The following is a 19966-nucleotide window of genomic DNA, read 5'->3' as shown; positions in this document are numbered from 1 at the left end:
TCTTAATGGGGCCCTGTTAGGGGGCCCCTGCACTGCCCATGCCAGTGGCATGGGCAGTGCAGGGGCCCCACGACACCCGTTCCTGCCAGCCTCTTCCTGGCGGTGTAAACCGCCAGGAACAGGCTGGCGGGAAGGGGGTCGGAATCCCAATGGCGGCGCTGCTTGCAGCGCCGCCATGGAGGATTCCTTTAGCCAGGGTAAAACCGGCGGGAATCCACCGGTTTCCCTTTTCTGACCGCGGCTTTACCGCCGCGGTCAGAATTGGCCAGGAAGCACCACCAGCCTGTTGGCGGTGCTTCCGTGGTCGTTGGCCCTGGCGGTCAATGACCGCCAGGGTCAGAATGACCCCCATAGTGATAGAAAAAGTTAGAGAGAAGAGTAAGAAGTAAGCAAACTATTCCACCCAACTTTTTAGAAGAAAAGAAAAACTTTTCAGAACTTTGTAAAACCTTTAAAAAGTTTGGAATAACTTTTTGGGAGTGAAAAAGTGACTGCTAGGTATAATTGTATATAGAGCTAAGTATTGGTGTACACTTTTCTTGTGAAAAACACCAGTGGCAAAGTGATAAGGCAATTGGAAGTACTTATTCCACCACTTCACCACCAATGTAGGAGGCTGGCCTGGTTTGTAGTGGATACCAAAGGTACTTACACCTTATACCAGGTCCAGTTGTCTCTTATTAGTGAAATGTAGGCAGTGTCCAACAGCTTAAGCTGTTTAGGGGTAGTTATAGCAGAGCAGCCAAATGTGAGAAGGTACCCTCTTTCTAGCATGGCTACCCCCATTTTTGGCCTGTTTGTGAGTGCTTCTCAGTATGTCTGTACTGTCTCACAGTGCTCATAGTTTGCAACCCTATTTGTCAGTGTGTTGTGCCTGTCTCACTGGGACCCTGCTAGCCAGGACCCCAGTGCTCATAGTTTGTGGCCTATGTGTGTGTTGTCAGTAGTGCTTAACTGTGTCACTAAAGTTCTGCTAACCAATACTCCAGTGCTTATGCTCTCTCCACTTCCAAATTAGTCAGTATAGCTTAGTGACTTCATATTCCAATTCAAATTGGCACACTGGACCCCCCTTATAAGTCCCTAGTATGTGGTACCTAGGTACACAGGGCATTGGGGTTCCAGGAGATCCTTAGGGGCTGCAGCATTTATTTTGCCATTCATAAGGAGCTCAGACAAACCTTTAATCAGTAGCAGCACAACAGAAGAAGGTCTCATGCTTCTGGAGACAAACTCAGCGAATTGAGCGTTGCAGGATGGAGTGCTGGGGACCTGGGCCACGCTGTCCACAAAGGATTCTTGAAAATAGTGCACAGAGGCCTCAGGAGCTAGAGGTGATGCGGTGCACAGGGGTACAAACCGGGAAGCCAAGCTCTTACCTCTGCCACATTTGGACAGCTGGACCTTCAATCTGGGTTGAAGGGGTTCACCACCTGTGTTCCAGGGAGCATGGTCGTCGCCAGGAGAGCAGTCCCAGAGAAACGGTCGTCGTCTTGGAAGGTGCCTGCTGGAGCAGAGAAGTGACTCTGTCACTCCACCGAATGTTTTTTCGGTCCTTCTGGTGCAGAGTGAAGACGGGAAGTCCTCAGAGCGTGCACACTGTGGAAACTGTTGCAGTTGCTGGCTGGGGCTGAAGTTGCAGAGTCACAGTAGCCTTCTTGGATACTTTCTTGTAGTTACAGCGGTTCCTGGAGCAGTCTGCGGTTGATCCGAGGTCAGAGGATGAAGTAGTAGTTGCAGAGGATTCCTGCTGGAAACTTGCAAGTAAAATCTGGAGAGAACCCACAGGAGAGACCCTAAATAGCCCTGAGAGGGGGATTGGCTACCTTATTAGGTAAGGACCTATCAGGATGGGTCTCTGACGCCACGTGCTGGCACTGGCCACTCAGAGGCCTCCAGAGTGTCCCCACACTTTACAAACCAAGATAGCTGAAGTCTGGGACACACTGGAGGAGCTCTGGGCACCACCTCTGGGGTGGTGATGGACAGGGGAGTGGACACTCCCCTTTCATTTGTCCAGTTTCATGCCAGAGCAGGGACTGGAGATCCCTGAACCGATGTAGACTGGCTTATGCAAGGAGGGCACCATCTGTGCTCTTCAAAGCATTTCCAGAGGCTATGGGAGGCTACCCCTCCCTAGCCTCTAACACCTATTTCCAAAGAGTGATGGTGTAACACCCTCCTCCCAAAGGAAATGCTTTGTTCTGCCTTCCTGGGACTGTGCTGCTCAGACCCGAGGAGGGCAGAAACATGTCTGTGAGGTGTCAGCACCTGTAGCTCCATTGCAAGCCTTAGCGAGCTGGTTTGGCAGTACTGGGGGTCCATGGTGGAGCCCCCAGGATGCATGGAATTGGCTCCCCAATCCCAGATTTGGAATGAGGGGACATTTCCATGATCTTAAACACCTTACATGGCCATATTTGGAGTTACCATTGTGAAGCTACATATAGGTATTGACATATGTAGTGCACACGTGTAATGGCGTCCCCGCACTCACAAAGTCCTGGGAATTGGCCCTGAAGTATGTGGGAGCACCTTTCTAGTGCAAGGGTGCCCTCACACTTTGTAACTTTGCACATAACCGTCAGCAAGTGAAGGTTAGACATATAGGTGTCTTATAAGTTACTTAAGTGCAGTGAAAATGGCTGTGAAATAGTGTGTGCACTATTTCACGCAGGCTGCAATGGCAGGCCTGTGTAAGGGTTTGTCTGAGGTCCTTATGGGTGGCAAAAGAAATGCTGCAGCCCATAAGGATCTCCTGGAAGCCCAATGCCCTTTGTACATAGGTTACATATACTAGGGACTTATAAGGGGGTCCAGTGTGCCAATTGAAATTGGTAAATGAAGTCACTACCCTATAGTGAGACATTTAAAAGGAGAGAGAGCATAAGCACTGAGTTTCTGGTTAACAGAGCTTCAGTGACACAGTTATGCACTACTGACAACACACACATTAGCCCACAAACTATGAGCACTGGGGTCCTGACTAGCAGGATCCCAGTGAGACAGGCAAAAACATACTGACATACGGGCAAAAATGGGGTTATCATGCCAAGAAAGATGGTACTTTCCTACACAAACAGGCAGAAATTGGGGGTAACATGCCAAGAAAGATGGTACTTTCCTACACTGCCTATATTATATGCATGATGTTTCTCAATTGTGTATGGCACTTGCATGCCGAAAAAACAGAATTACTGTTTCCAATCTAAGACCATGTACAGGGAGATCCAGTCCATGGCATCCCATCACACCTTCTGGTGAGAATATCAATGATTTGGTCCAGTTAGTGCGCAACCCCGACACCTTCTGAAATTCACCAAGTTTGTTCTGGTGCAGTGGGACCTACTGAACCGGCTGAGTAAGGTAAAATAATAAAACAGTAATATATGTTCAACCCCTGCCACCACAATCCCCTATCTCTATAAATTATTTCTAAGGGCCAGCGCCAGTGGGTTCTGACCCATCACAAACAGCAGGGGTGAAAATAGGCACCTCTTGCTAGTACCCCTCTTCACATTCCAGCTATTTGAGACTGTTGCCTGTTTTAATGCTATGGATGCTTTGTACAGTAGCCTTACCCAATTCAGAATGTTTTTACCCAGACCAAACGTTTTGAAGGTTTCAAACATGTAATCCCACTCCAGGGAGTCAAATGTGTTTTCAGTATCCTTGTCTATACAGGCAAACTCATCCTCCAACTGCCGCCCTCCCCGCAGTACATGTATCAACCTGAGTATAATCACAGATGTGCTATGACACAATGTAAGTCCTGTTTGATTCTCACCCACCAAATCCCCCAAGCTTTGTTTCATTTTTGATTGGTAGCATGTGTAGCTTTTTGTCTTTTTCTTTAATCCTTACCACCGTTTCACTCTTTTGTATTGTTTGTACACACCTCCTCTTTGTGTCCCCGTTGTCTTATAACACTCTGCCTCATTTCTTTCCCTTTCACCTTTCTTTCTTTGCATTTTTTCTTCCTACTTTCCATGTCGTCTTCTCCTTCAGGTTATCTTTTCTGTACTGAGACAATTTTTTACTTCCACACATTATGTGTGTGTATCTCTCTTCTTACTTTCCTCTATATTCACTGTACTTTATTGTAGAAATGATCACTTGAGTACCTCCTAGACATGTATGTTAGGTTCTGAAGCTTTACAGATGATGCTCAATGATTTTCTAATTGACTCTATGGTAACAGCTCAACAAAAAACAAGTATCACAATGTGATTGTGTAGCTTCTGCAGCTGTTGTTGCTTTTACCACAGGAGACAATACTAGATCAGATGATTAGTTTATAAGATATCCATTTTACTTCCTCCAAACTTGTTAAGCACCTTAGAACATATTCCAAAATGGCATAAAACAGTACTTTACGTTTAGTCATGGGTAAAGAATAGAGTTGTTACATTTGTTTCATTTTATATTCTTGCAGGAAAGTATGGCATTCCTGTTGCCTCTCCTGGAATCAGGCGTTTTGAACCTTCCTCACAGGCATCAACCCAACCCTCAGAGGCTCACAATCAGCATAGCCGTTCAAAGTCAGAAAGCAGAGGAAGTGTCCCTCAGCATTCAAAAGCAAAACCTTGTGGAAGCCAGACAAATCTGCATGTTCTCCACACAACTGGAACAGGCATCAGCTCATCAAGAAAGGAAGGTAGGTGGAGTCCTGAGTAGGAGTTTATTCAAGCAATTTCCGCATGATGAGCCAGAGGAATTATGTTGACGATGATTACAGTTTGTATAACAAAGGAGTTCAAAATCAACATAACCTTTCATGAATCCACCACACTACTTCTGCCAGTGTTAGCAAAAGGTAGGAGAGACCAACCAGGCCTTTAAGTATTTGTGCAAAAGTGATCAGTTTGGTCAAAAATGGATCCAGACAGTGTTCTGAGGTCATTCCAAAAATTGGGGGCAATCATCCTGAATGAACAGCAGCAATTTGTTTTATTTTTGTTTTCTGTATAGCACCCGCAGTTTACTTTCAGTCACTTCAGTGGACTTTGGTGGTCTTTATGACATTGGTGGTGACTGTTAAAGTGGCGGTAATACCGCCAACAGGCTGGCGGTAATTACTGCCAAATTATGACCATGGCGGTGATATCTCCCATAGACAGCCAAAGCACCACACCAACCGCCAGGGCGTAAACACCACTGTCCACGGTGGTAGCCATCAACAGCCAGGCGGAAGTCAAGGTACCGCCCACCATATTATGACATAGCAAACCGTCAGGATTTCCGAAGCGGTACTAATGCCATCAAAAGCCTGGTGGAAACACTTCACAGAAAACAAAAGACTCACCATCAGGGACACAGAGGAGTCCGCCGCCGCCATGGAACCGGAACTCCAAGTCATCCCAATGCTCTACAATGCCATGGTCATCCTGGAGCACCAACGCCGACGAAGGCGACGATAGTGAGTGCAGCTGCCTAGCACACAAGGGAGGGAGGGAGAAAAAGGAGAGTGATACACACGCACAACACACGCCATTCACACACACACCATAAACAGAACCAGCTGCAAAGTAAAACGAATGTCACAGGACCCACGTTAAATTAATGTAAGGACAACAATTAGAATGTACCAACATACTAATTTGCTTTCAACAACCACCATAATGTAAAATTAAATGTAAATGCAGACATCAATGTCGAGATTGGGCCAATGGCAGTACAAAGTACAAAAGGGCCACAGGGCATAGTCCAAGGCCCAACTTGACTCCTGACATTATCCGGAGACCACTGTTCAGGGGCATCATTTTGGAAATGGGCAGGCACCTCAGGGTGAAGGGTGGTGGTGGGAGGCACCTCAGCTGAAGTGAGTAACATGCCCACTTGTTCTGGAGGGGGCTCCATTCCCAATAGTCCCTGGAGGGTGGCCTACATGCCCTCTGCTGGTGGAGGGGGCCCCTTGGCTCCCTCTGCTGGTGGAGGGGGCTCCTTGGCAGCCTCTCCTGGAGAAGAGGTCTCCTTGCCCTCTGCTGGTGGAGGGGCCTCTTTGGCTGCGTCTGCTGGAGGAGAGGGCTCCTTGCCCTCTGCTGGTGGAGGGGACCCTTGTCTTTCTTTGGTGGTGGAGGTGGAACCTTGCCTTTCTTTGGTGGTGGAGGGGGAAGCTTGGCTTTCTTTGGTGGTGGAGGGGGATCCTTGTCTCTCGGTGGTGGAGGGGGATCCACGTGTCCCCTCTTGTGACAGCCCCCCTTGGCCTTTGACATGTGACTTGTGTCCTTGTCTCCAGGACTAGGAGGTGCCTCCACTGTCCCCATCCTCTGTCCCTTAGGTTTTGCCTCCATAGTCCTCCCTTTCTGAGGCGGAGGTATGCTCTTACTCGGAGTCGGTGCCATCACACTCAGGGGCCCCTTTGTGACAACAGCTGATTTCTTGGTGGGAGCAGTGGCAGACTGGCTGAGGTGCTGGGCTGGGTCGTTGGCACCCTGCTCTTATGGGCAGGACGGAGGGGTGAAGGGGAAGGGAAGAGGTCAAGCTGGGCAAGGAAAAGCTTCTTAGGGACTTTGGGGCAGGATGTGTGAAGGAGGGATGGGAGTGGAGGTATTGTGAGTGATTGTAGGAGGTGTATGTCTGCTGGACATGGGTGCAGGTGCATGGACAGTGTGCGTGCGTGAGGTGGATGGCTGTTTGGTGTCTGAGTGGGAGCGTTTGTGGCTCTTAGGAGGAGGGGGCTAACAGGGTGAGGGAGGACAAAAAGGACACATGGATTGATGTTGTGGAGGTGTCTACAAGTGAGGTGTGTGTGCTGCATGATGTGGTGATGTTGGTGGTGACTGTTGATGCAATGCATGCAGGTGTGAGTGCGGATGTGACTGTGAGGGAGTAGGAGGCGGAGTAGGAGCAGGAGACATTGGAGGCAGTGGTTGTTGTGTGTGCAACTGTCTGTTGTATGTGTGAGCGCTTGTGGCATGATTGTGCTGCCTGTGTTTGTCTGTGCCACTCTTGTGTGATGTTTTGTGTGCATGCTTGTCTGTATGTGTGCATGGGATGGGTTGGGGTTGATGAGACTGGGCCTGGGAAGTGGTAGTTGGAGGGGGGAATGGCAGGCACAGGGACACTGGCTGCCATCAGAGAGGAGGCCAGAGCCTGAAACAATCTCTGTAGGGCCGCCAACCCACTGTGGCTCCCCTCCAGGTAGGCTTTGCATAGCTGCATCTGGGATGGCAGCACCTGGATGGCATTCACAATGGTTGACTGCCTTACAGAGATGGCTCTCAGGAGGTCAATAGCCTCCTCACTGAGGGCAACAGGGCTGACAGGGGCAGAGCTTGAGGTGCCTGGGGCGAAGGAGATTCCCTCCTGGGTGAGCGGGCATGGGCAACTCGGTGGGGGGATACTGGGAGGGTGGTACTTGTATGTGGGGTGGTGACTGTACCTGTAGCTGGGGTGGTTCCGGAGATGTCCGCCATCATCAGGGAGCTTCCATCGGAGGAGGAATCACAGTCAGTTTTGTCACCTCCTGTCTCTGCTGTGGTGCTCCCCTCATCTTCCGTCCCACTGTTCCCCTCAGCGTCAGTGGACTCTGCCTCCTGGGTCCTGTGGGCTGCAGCTCCCTCACTCGCTGGTGCCCCTGCTCGTCCGCCAGATGATGGTAATGCATACATGTACAGGATGACAGAAGAAAATAGGGGGAGAGATAGAAAGGGAGCACTGGGTCAATTACAGGACCAACAGCACAGATGGCATACACATTGCCATCAGACACAGGGATCAAGGTTGAGCACTATGTACCACACTGGCATTCCATTGGCTAGGTACCACAGCAAGATGAGAGCCATCTGCACCCCTCCTGGGACCTACTAAGCCCTGTCTGACATGGAATGCCACCTAGCTAGTTAACAAGATTTTGCCATACACCCATTTACCCTGAGCTGGACCACGCAGAAATGTCTGAGCTGGCATTAAGGGACACCCACTAACTGAAACCCACCACCAGGATCCCATGCCAGGCAACAAAGATGGCTGTTACACACACTGTACTCACCTCCTTGTGGCTGCTGTGCTGCCCTCATGCGCCCATCCAGCCGTGGGTAGGTCATCGCCAGTATGCAGGCCATCAGGGGGGATCAGGCACCCCTACCTCTTTGGCAGGCCATCCCCACCTGGGCCTCCGTTGTCTTCTGGGCCCAGCATCTCAGGTCCTCCCACCTTTTCCTGAAGTGGGTGCTCTGCCTGCTATAGACCCCCAGGGTCTGCACGTCCTTGGCAATGGCACGCCACAATCCCTTCTGATGGGCGCTGACCGACAGAGGAAATACAGACAGGAGGACACCGTTAACCATACAATCCAGCCTGTCACATATGTGACCCACAAATCCCATCTCCCCTCAAATAGCACACACATCACCTGGAGCCCTGCATGTACACAGCCACCAGACATGCCCCCCACCCAAAATACACCTTGCCAGCACACACATCTCCATGCAACCTTGTTGCATGCATCGTCCTCATGATGTACTCACCTGTTGGTCTGGAGGCTGTCTGTAGAGGGGTAGGACCCCATCCACCAGGCGCTCCAACTCCTCTGAAGTGTAGGCAGTGGCTCTTTCCCCTGTCACATTGACCATGGTGTGTTCCAGACTCAGGTCACAGCAGCACACACAGCGGAGGTGTTGTCCTGTGAGAAGTGAGGAATCAAGTGAGTTCATAGACAGAAAATGGCGGTTACACCGTCAACGCCACAGTTTATCCTCATTGGACACTGTACTCTATAGAGCTCAATTTTAGCCAATGAGGATTAGCACAGCGGTGCAAGACTGCCTTCCGCCTTGACGCCCAACGCCGAAGGAGTTACATCACTTCGACCCGTCCCTTATATACAGGACAGGCGCTTGCCATTTCATGGTGCTGGTCAACATTCTTAAATAGAAAACTGCATCATTGCTGTCAATTGTACATACATTGCCATTTACATAGTCAAATTACATATAAGCTCAATGTACACTGAGGTAGTGGTTCCATTGTTCAATTTGTCAATCCCTTATCACTTTTGTGTCCCTCAGGTACCTACCACTGTGGAGGAATAGGAGGAGGAGGCAAGCCCTTGTGGACTTGGCCACACTGCAAGACAGGCACATAATACTCACCTATAGACTGGACAGGGCCACAATCACAGAGCTGTGTACTCAATTGAAGCCTGATGTGAAATCTGATATCCGTCATCCCACTGGGATCCTGCCTCTTGTGCAGGTTCTATCTGTGCTCCATTTCCTGGCAACTGGCTCTTATCAAGTGACAGTGTGCTTGGCAGCAGGAATGTCACAGCCAGTGTTCTCAATAGTGCTGGCAAGGGGTTTGTCTGCCTTGCTCAAGTACATGAGCAGCTACATTACTTTCCTCCAAGTGGAAGATTTGGCCACTGTGAAGGCTTGATTCCATGCAATAGGACATATTCCAAATAATATTGGGGCGATTGACGGAACACATATAGGGGGTCATTACAAACCTGACGGACGGTGTTCAAGCGGCGGTAAGACCGCCATCAGGCAGGCGGTCTTTTTTTGGGAATTATGACCATGGCGGTTACCGCCATGGTCATCTGCTGCTTCTCCGTTCCGGCTGCCAGGGCGGAGGCGACCGCTGGGCTGGAGACCTGGGTCTCCAGCCCGGCGGCCGTGACAATACCGCCACCGGTATTGTGACCCGGCTTACCGCCGTGAATTTCCAGCGGTAGGAACTGCCATGAAATCCATGGCGGTAAGCACTATCAGTGCCAGGGAATTCCTTCCCTGGCACTGATAGGGGTCTCCCCCACCCCGACTCCCTCCCCTACACCTCCCACCACCCCTGCCACCCCCCAAGGGTGGCAGGACCCCCCTCCTCACCCCGAAACCTGAAATTACCTTACACATACACACCCAACATGCACGCAGGCACCACCAACACACATACACGCACACACACGGACACACATGCCAACATCCACACACACAGTCAGACACGCACACCCACATTCACACATACACATCCATACAGACATACCTACAGACATATACGCACTCATTCCCAAAACACGCAACACCCCCGCAAGCATACACGCACTTACACACCCCCTCTACATACACCCACGCACACGCCCATGCAGGCACACAACCCCCCCCCCACCCCTCTCCCCTAACGGACGATCGACTTACCTGTTCCGTCGATCCTCCGGGAGGGGACGGGAGCCAAGGGGGCAGCTCTGCCGACACCACACCGCCAACAGAACACAGCCGCGCAGAGTCACAGGACGTGATTCGCTGGGCGGTGTTCTGTTGGCGTGGGGGTGGAGGTGGAGCAACCTCCACTTCCCCGCCACCCGTCACTATGGCTGTTGGCGGCTTTCCATCGGAAAAACAATGTAGAGCTGCCAAGAGTCATAATACGCCGAGCGAAAAACCACCACCACTGGTGGTCTTCAGCACGGTGGTCCCTAGGCGGTCTTGTAAAAAGACCGCCGAGGTTGTAATGACCCCCACAGCATTTGTCCCCCCCGGCACAATGATCAGGTGTTCAGGAATCGGAAGAGTTTCCACTCACTCAATGTCCAGATGGTGTGCCTGGCTGACCAGTACATCTCCCATGTCACTTCAAGTCTCCTGGGTCGGTGCATGACGCCTTCGTTTTGAGGAATAGCAGCATCCCAAATGGCACAACTACAGAGGCACATGGTGTGGCTAATAGGTGAGACTGAGTCCCCACACAATGCATGTCAGTGTATGCCTTCAGGAGTCATCCCCACACCATTGTACATTGTGCAAGGCTAATGTTTGTACCTCAATTCTTGCAGGTGACTCTGGCTACCCAAACCTGTTGTGGCTCTTGACTCCTGTAAGGAATACCAGGACAGGGGCTGAGAATAGGTATAATGATGCTCATTGGTGAACCAGGAGAATAATTGAGCGGACCTTCGGCCTCCTGAAGGCCAAGTTCATATGCCTCCATCTGACAGGTGGATCTCTGTGCTACTCCCCTGAGAAGGTCTGCCCAGTAGTTCTTGTATTCTGCATGTTGCACAACCTGACGTGCCCTATTTGCAGGAGGAGGAGGGTGAAAATGTTCCGGTGGCAGCAGAGGAGCCTGAGGACAGTGAGGAAGAGGAGGCAGAGGATGAGGATGTGGACAACAGGACTACAGTTATACGGCAGTACTTCCAATGACACACAGGTAAGACAGTGGAACTGACCATTCCTCTGATTAGTTATCTTTTCAGTGTGGCTGTAGCATGATGGCAATCACTGCCTTACCATCTCAACTGACTGTCCCCTATGCCTTCTCATTTTGCAGATGTTGGTGTGGTTACAACTATGTATTGATGTGATGATTACGGACAGCTACAGGCCATTATTTGTATGCAATCACAAAGTTGAGGCGAATTGCACAAGATGAAACTGTCAATATTATTGAACATATCATCACATAAAGCACTATCATTCAAGTTGTGTTCAAGGGTGTTTATTGTAGTGAAAAATATAGAAGGAATAGTGCAATGGAATGGGGTGATGGTAAAGGTAAGTCCAGGTTATTGGTCCAGTCTGTCTGTTGCACAGGTCCAGTGTCTAAGGGGCCATAGGAAGGGGAGCAATGGCAGTTAAAAGTGGACAAGGTGACAGAGTATAACACAAGAGGAACATTCAGGAGGGTCTCATTTCTTGGCGGTGGTCTTGGTCTTGGCAAGTGTCTCTGGCGTCTGGGTCACAGGGAACGTTTGCGGAGTGGTTCACCTTCTGCAGGGGGAGGGATGCTGGTGGCCAGTGGGTCCTGTGGCAGGGCCCCCTGTCCACTAGCTGCAGCAGATGTGGAGGGCTGTTCAGTTGACTGGCTAGTGGAAGGGGCCCGCTGGTGTGCTGTGTAATCCCTCATGATGTTGGCCATATCACCCAGCACCCCTGCTATGGAGACCATGGTGGTGTTGAGGGCCTGCAAATCTTTCCTGACCTCCTGGTGATGTTTCTCCTGCATGATTTTTAACTTCTGGCCCACCATGTCCTGGGATTGTTGGTAAGCCCAAAGGACATTGGTGAGTGCCTCCGGGGCCGTCGGTTTTCTGGGCCTGTCCTCCCCCTTGCACTCAGCTGTCCCTGTTCCCCTGTGCCTGTGTCCCCTGAACGGTATGCTCACTGCCACTGACCCCAGGGTCCTGATTGTCTTGGCTGTGAGGTGTTGGACTGGGGTCCCTGTACTGGTGGGCACACTGCTGATTGACGTGTCCTGGAGACAGAAGTGTGGGGACATTTGGTGGCTGCTGTGGTACTGGATAGTGAGTGGGAGGCTCTGTGGTGGAGTGAGTGTGGGCTGGGGTAGCCGACTGATCAGTGGTCCCTGATGGGCCAGGGAGTTCATCCAGATCCAGAAGTCCAGAGTTACTGTCATCACTGGAGGCATCTTCTAATGCTACATATCTGTGACATTTTCTACATCCCTAGCTTCCCCTATATTGTTGCAGTTGCCCTGCCACCTTTGTTTGTGTATGGTGATGTCTTTTGGGATTGTTAGTTCTCCATGCTGTGCATGCATTGGGGGTGGGTGTACATGAGGTGCTGGGAGGGATGTTCATGCATTGGGTATGGCATGCAGGGCTTGGTATTCAGGTTAGTCAATTGTGGCGGTGCCCCATGTGGGGGAATTGAGTGGAGTGATGGGTGTCAGGGTGTGGGGTGGTGGTGGCATGCAGGTACGTGGGGGGTTAGATAGTAAAAATTGACTCACCATTGTCCAGTCCTCCGGCAACTCCAGTCAGTCCCTCAGGATGAAGTATTGCCAAGACTTGCTCCTCCCATGCTCTCAGCTGTGGGGGAGAAAGTGGGGGTCTACCGCCAGTCCTCTGGATGGTGAGCTGGTGCCTTGCTGCCATGGAGCGTACCTTCCCCCATAGGTCGTTCCACCTCTTCCTGATGTCATCCCTTATTCTTGGATGCTGTCCACAGTGTTCACCCGGTCCACGATTCTCCGCCATAGCTTCATCTTCCTTGCAATGGAGATTTGCTGTACCTCTGCAACAAACAGCTGTGGCTCTACCCTGACTATTTCCTCCACCATGACCTGCAACTCCTCATCTGTGAAACGTGGGTGCTTTTGTGGGGACATGGGTGTTGTGTGGTGTGTGGTAGGTTTTGGATAATGTGGCGGGGTGTGGGGTGCGTAACGGATGGATGGGTGTTTGTGGGGTGTGTAGTTCTTGCTGTGATTTGCATGGCTATCTCTTGGCTATTTTTTGTGTTTGTAAAGGGTTGTGGGTAATGTGGGTGTTTTTTTTATAGTGCTATGGGTGGGTGTATGTGGTGTGTGTATCAGTGTCAGGTGTGTGATTTTAGTTTTGGCCAGTGTTGTGTTGTTTTGTGGCCATTCTGACTGCGCCGGTGTGTACCGCCAGTGATTTACCGCAGTTGAATGTCCACTGTGGTGATTCGTGGGTCATAATGTGGTGGGAGTTGTTTTGTTGGCGTAATGGTATGGGTTTTCGTACCAACACTTTATTACTAACCTTTGGTCTGGCAGATATGGGTTTGTGGCAGTATTCTGTTGGTTTCGGGTGTGTGTGTCATAATGTGGGAAACGGATGTTCGCCTGCGCGACAGTATGTTGACGGCCGTTACCGCTGCAGGATTTAACGTCACTGTTATAATGAAGTCCTTTGTGTCCCAGAAGAACGATAGAGGGAAAATAGAAGGGAGGATTGTTAAGGTAGAGGAAGGGAAGAGGAGCAAAAGTAAAAGGGTTGTGGTTTGATTTAGAAGCTCTCTAAGTCTGTTTTGCCTAAGAGGTCAAGTTGAGATTAAGAAAAGGAAGAGTGATTCTCGTAATCCTGCAAGTAAAGAAGAAGTGTTAAAGGGGATAATAAAAGGATATGAAGTACAGAATGAAATGGGTCTCGAAAAGGGAAGTGGGATAGCAGCAGATTGTTGTTTAATTGTATTGGCTTTGACAGAGAAATGCCACCAGACTAACTCTGCTGTAGTACTTGTGAGCGAACATAAATACCCTGTTCGATGGCATCTGTCGCTGTAGATACGCATGTTCTGCAATAGCTCGCCATCTGGTGTTGGGCCGGAGTGTTACAAGTTGTTTTTCTTCGAAGAAGTCTTTCGAGTCACGGGACCGAGTGACTCCTCCTTTTGTCTCCATTGCGCATGGGCGTCGACTCCATCTTCGATTGTTTTTTTTCCGCCATCGGGTTCGGACGTGTTCCTGTCGCTCCGAGTTTCGGAACGGAAGATTAGCTAATTTCGGAAGATTTTCGTCGGTATTGTTGCGTTCGGGATCGGCGTACTTAGATTCCACACCGCATCGAAGATCGAAGAGCTCCGGTGCCCTTCGGGGTAGTTTTTCGATCCTCCGTCGGGGCCTGGTCGGCCCGACCGCGTGCTGAAGAACGCCGATGGAACGGACCCCGTTCCGTTTCTGCCCCAAATGCCACAATAAATACCCCTACACAGACCAACACTTGGTCTGCAACCTGTGCCTGTCACCTGAGCACAGCGAAGACACCTGCGAGGCCTGTCGTGCGTTCCGGTCCCGAAAAACACTCCGAGACCGTCGAGCCAGAAGACTGCAGATGGCGTCCGCACCGACAGCCCAACGGGAGTTCGAGGAACAGGAAGAGGAAGGTACCTTCTCGATCCAAGACTCAGACTCCGAAGGATTCGACGATACACAAACCGTGAGTAAGACGTCGAAATCCACTCAGAGGAACATTTACAAGGCCCAGGGGACGCCACTGCCACCAGGCCATGGCTCGACCCATAAATTCGGTGACCGACCGTCGGCACCGAAAAAGGCCCAAACAGTGCCGAGATCGTCCGACTCCGGTCGAGACACCGGCACGCAGCCTTCTCGGGACCGAGAAAGTGCTGGAGACAAGCCTCGACACCGAGATGCCGGTGTGGACACGGCTCGACGCCGAGACAGCGGCACCGAAACAGATCGACGCCGAGAGGTTTCGGCCCCGAAAAAGAAAAAAGTCACCTCGGAGCCGAAAAAACACGCAGACAGGGTTTCGATGCCGAAACAAACTGCAAGCGACCCAGCTTCAGGCTCTTATACAGAAGAGCACTCGCTAACCTCCCAAATGCAAAAGCATAGGTTTGAGGAAGAGCTACAAGCAACTGATGTGGACCATACGCAAAAGCGTATATTCATACAGCAGGGGACAGGAAAAATAAGCACCCTTCCCCCCATTAGGAGAAAGAGAAGGTTGGAGTTCCAGACGGAACAGACACCACAACCAAAAGTGGTGAAAAGAGTTACCCCACCACCCTCTCCTCCGCCCGTGATTAACGTCTCACCAGCACAAACTCCATCACACTCCCCAGCTCACACCACCATGAGCCAGGGTGACCAAGATCAGGACGCATGGGACCTATACGACGCCCCAGTGTCAGATAACAGTCCGGAGGCATACCCTACAAAGCCATCTCCACCAGAAGACAGCACCGCGTATTCTCAAGTGGTGGCTAGAGCAGCACAATTTCACAACGTAAGCCTCCACTCAGAACAGGTCGAGGATGATTTCTTATTCAACACACTCTCCTCCACCCACAGCTCATACCAAAGCCTGCCTATGCTCCCTGGTATGCTCCGGCACGCAAAAGACATCTTTAAGGAGCCGGTCAAAAGTAGGGCAATCACACCAAGGGTGGAAAAAAAGTATAAGGCGCCTCCTACAGACCCGGCTTTCATCACTACACAGCTGCCACCAGACTCTGTCGTTGTAGGAGCAGCTAGGAAAAGGGCCAACTCTCACACATCTGGAGATGCACCACCCCCAGATAAAGAAAGCCGCAAGTTCGATGCAGCTGGTAAAAGAGTCGCAGCACAAGCTGCAAACCAGTGGCGCATCGCGAACTCCCAGGCACTACTTGCGCGCTATGACAGAGCCCACTGGGACGAGATGCAACATCTCATTGAACATCTGCCCAAGGACTTACAAAATAGGGCAAAACAAGTGGTTGAGGAGGGACAGACCATCTCCAACAACCAGATACGCTCCTCCATGGACGCTGCAGATACAGCTGCACGGACAATTAATACATCTGTAACTATCAGAAGGCATGCATGGCTCCGAACGTCTGGATTTAAACCAGAGATTCAACAAGCAGTTCTCAATATGCCTTTTAATGAAAAAGAACTGCCAAAGCCATGGGCGCACTCTACTCCCCGCAGAGCAGAGGGAATTACAGCACATTCCGTAAAACGCCCTTTCGAGGGGGGTTTCGGGGTCAAAGCACACAAGCCAGCACCTCACAAGCCACACCGTCCAGTTACCAGGGACAGTATAGAGGAGGTTTTCGGGGACAATATAGAGGAGGGCAATTCCCTAGAAATAGAGGAAGATTTCAAAGCCCCAAAACCACTACTACTAAACAGTGACTCACATGTCACTCACCCCCTCCACACAACACCAGTGGGGGGAAGAATAGGTCATTATTACAAAGCATGGGAGGAAATCACTACAGACACTTGGGTTCTAGCAATTATCCAACATGGTTATTGCATAGAATTTCTACAATTCCCTCCAAACATACCACCAAGAGCACAAAATTTAACAACACACCACTCCAATCTCCTGGAGATAGAAGTGCAGGCACTATTGCAAAAGAATGCAATCGAATTAGTGCCAAACACACAAATAAACACAGGAGTTTACTGACTGTACTTTCTGATACCAAAGAAGGACAAAACACTGGGACCAATCCTAGACCTCAGAGTAGTGAACACTTTCATCAAATCAGACCACTTCCACATGGTCACACTACAAGAAGTATTGCCATTGCTAAAACTACACGACTACATGGCAACTTTAGACCTCAAGGATGCTTATTTCCATATACCAATACACCCATCGCACAGGAAATACCTAAGGTTTGTATTCAAAGGAATACATTACCAATTCAAGGTACTGCCTTTCGGATTAACAACCGCACCAAGAGTCTTTACCAAATGTCTAGCGGTAGTCGCTGCACACATAAGAAGGCAGCAAATACATGTGTTCCCATATTTGGACGACTGGCTAATCAAGGCCCATTCGTTCATACAGTGCTCAAATCACACAAATCAGATCATACAAACCCTCTTCAAACTCGGGTTCACCGTCAACTTTACAAAATCCAACATTCTGCCGCGCAAGGTACAACAATACCTAGGAGCCATAATAGACACATCAAAAGGAGTGGCCACTCCAAGTCCACAAAGAATTCTAAATTTCAACACCATCATACAACGCATGTATCCAACACAAAAGATACAAGCAAAGATGGTATTACAACTCCTAGGCATGATGTCTTCATGCATAGCCATTGTCCCAAACGCAAGACTGCACATGAGGCCCTTACAACAATGCCTAGCATCACAGTGGTCTCAAGCACAGGGTCACCTTCTAGATCTGGTGTTAATAGACCGCCAAACTTACCTCTCGCTTCTGTGGTGGAACAACATAAATTTAAACAAGGGGCGGCCTTTCCAAGACCCAGTGCCACAATACGTAATAACAACAGATGCTTCCATGACAGGGTGGGGAGCACACCTCGATCAACACAGCATACAAGGACAATGGAACGTACATCAAACAAAACTGCATATCAATCACCTAGAACTTCTAGCAGTTTTTCAAGCACTAAAAGCTTTCCAACCAATAATAGTTCACAAATACATTCTCGTCAAAACAGACAACATGACAACAATGTATTATCTAAACAAGCAGGGGGGGACGCACTCCACGCAGTTAAGCCTGCTAGCACAAAAGATTTGGCATTGGGCAATTCACAACCAAATTCGCCTAATAGCACAGTTTATACCAGGGATCCAAAATCAACTCGCAGACAATCTCTCTCGAGATCACCAACAGGTCCACGAATGGGAAATTCACCCCCAAATTCTGAACACTTATTTCAAACTCTGGGGAACACCTCAGATAGACTTGTTTGCGACAAGGGAGAACGCAAAATGCCAAAACTTCGCATCCAGATACCCACACAAACAATCCCAAGGCAATGCCCTATGGATGAACTGGTCAGGGATATTTGCTTACGCTTTTCCTCCTCTCCCTCTCCTTCCTTACCTGGTAAACAAACTCAGTCAAAGCAAACTCAAACTCATATTAATAGCACCAACTTGGGCAAGGCAACCCTGGTACACAACGCTGCTAGACCTATCAGTGGTACCCTGCATCAAATTGCCCAACAGGCCAGATCTGTTGACACAGCACAACCAAAAGATCAGACACCCAGATCCAGCATCGCTGAATCTAGCAATCTGGCTCCTGAAATCCTAGAATTCGGGCACTTACAACTTACCCAAGAATGTATGGAAGTCATAAAACAAGCCAGAAGGCCATCCACCAGGCACTGCTATGCAAGTAAATGGAAGAGGTTTGTTTGCTACTGCCATATTAATCAAATACAACCATTACACACAACTCCAGAACATGTAGTGGGTTACTTGCTTCACTTACAAAAATCTAACCTAGCTTTCTTTTCCATTAAAATACACCTTGCAGCAATATCTGCATACCTGCAGACTACCTATTCAACTTCCCTATATAAGATACCAGTCATTAAAGCATTCATGGAGGGCCTTAGGAGAATTATACCACCAAGAACACTACCTGTTCCTTCATGGAACCTAAATGTTGTCCTAACTAGACTTATGGGTCCACCTTTTGAACCCATGCACTCCTGCGACATACAGTTCCTAACCTGGAAGGTGGCATTTCTCATCGCCATTACTTCCCTAAGAAGAGTAAGCGAGATTCAGGCGTTTACAATACAGGAACCTTTTATACAACTACACAAAAATAAAGTCGTCCTAAGGACCAATCCTAAATTTTTGCCAAAGGTTATTTCACCGTTCCATCTAAATCAAACAGTGGAACTTCCAGTGTTCTTTCCACAGCCAGATACCGTAGCTGAAAGGGCACTACATACATTAGATGTCAAAAGAGCATTGATGTATTACATTGACAGAACAAAAAACATCAGAAAGACTAAACAACTCTTTATTGCATTTCAAAAACCTCATGCAGGAAACCCAATTTCAAAACAAGGTATAGCCAGATGGATAGTTAAATGCATCCAAATCTGCTACCTTAAAGCTAAACGACAGCTGCCCATTACACCAAGGGCACACTCAACCAGAAAGAAAGGTGCTACCATGGCCTTTCTAGGAAACATCCCAATGCAAGAAATATGTAAGGCAGCCACATGGTCTACGCCTCACACATTCACCAAGCACTACTGTGTAGACGTGTTATCCGCACAACAAGCCACAGTAGGTCAAGCCGTATTAAGAACATTATTTCAGACTACTTCCACTCCTACAGGCTGATCCACCGCTTTTGGGGAAATAACTGCTTACTAGTCTATGCAGAACATGCGTATCTACAGCGACAGATGCCATCGAACTGAAAATGTCACTTACCCAGTGTACATCTGTTCGTGGCATCAGTCGCAGTAGATTCGCATGTGCCCACCCGCCTCCCCGGGAGCCTGTAGCAGTTTGGAAGTTACCTTCAATTATTTATATATGTATCATCTCAACCTTAAATAGGTGCATACTTAGTCACTCCATTGCATGGGCACTATTACTACAATTCAACTCCTACCTCACCCTCTGCGGGGAAAAACAATCGAAGATGGAGTCGACGCCCATGCGCAATGGAGACAAAAGGAGGAGTCACTCGGTCCCGTGACTCGAAAGACTTCTTCGAAGAAAAACAACTTGTAACACTCCGGCCCAACACCAGATGGCGAGCTATTGCAGAACATGCGAATCTACTGCGACTGATGCCACGAACAGATGTACACTGGGTAAGTGACATTTTCATTATGAAGCAAGGATCTTAATGTTCTAGTAACGTGTTCCAACATACGTTTATTGGAGACACATTTCTTTTAAAGCATAGTATAAGAGTATAAGAGAAGAAAAGCAGATTAAAACAATATGCACATTTTCTTTACCCACTGTAAATTGATCTAAACCTATT

The 19966-nt window shown here is 49.3% G+C and overlaps 1 protein-coding gene across 3 annotated transcripts in view; it reads left to right on the top strand.

Moving 5' to 3' along the window:
* Nucleotides 1–19966, top strand: part of LOC138280126 (NFX1-type zinc finger-containing protein 1-like) — a 1298750-nt gene that overhangs the window by 112972 nt on the left and 1165812 nt on the right. For all 3 annotated transcript variants that reach the window (XM_069219456.1, XM_069219457.1, XM_069219458.1), the window contains one exon: nucleotides 4436–4657. In XM_069219456.1, coding sequence (XP_069075557.1) covers nucleotides 4436–4657 — 222 coding nt within the window. The remainder of the gene's footprint in view (nucleotides 1–4435; nucleotides 4658–19966) is intronic.

Source organism: Pleurodeles waltl, chromosome 2_2 (assembly GCF_031143425.1).
Source record: "Pleurodeles waltl isolate 20211129_DDA chromosome 2_2, aPleWal1.hap1.20221129, whole genome shotgun sequence".
NCBI lineage: Eukaryota > Metazoa > Chordata > Amphibia > Caudata > Salamandridae > Pleurodeles > Pleurodeles waltl.
Note: the sequence above shows the minus strand (reverse complement) of the source record. Positions and strands in the feature narration are given on the sequence as shown.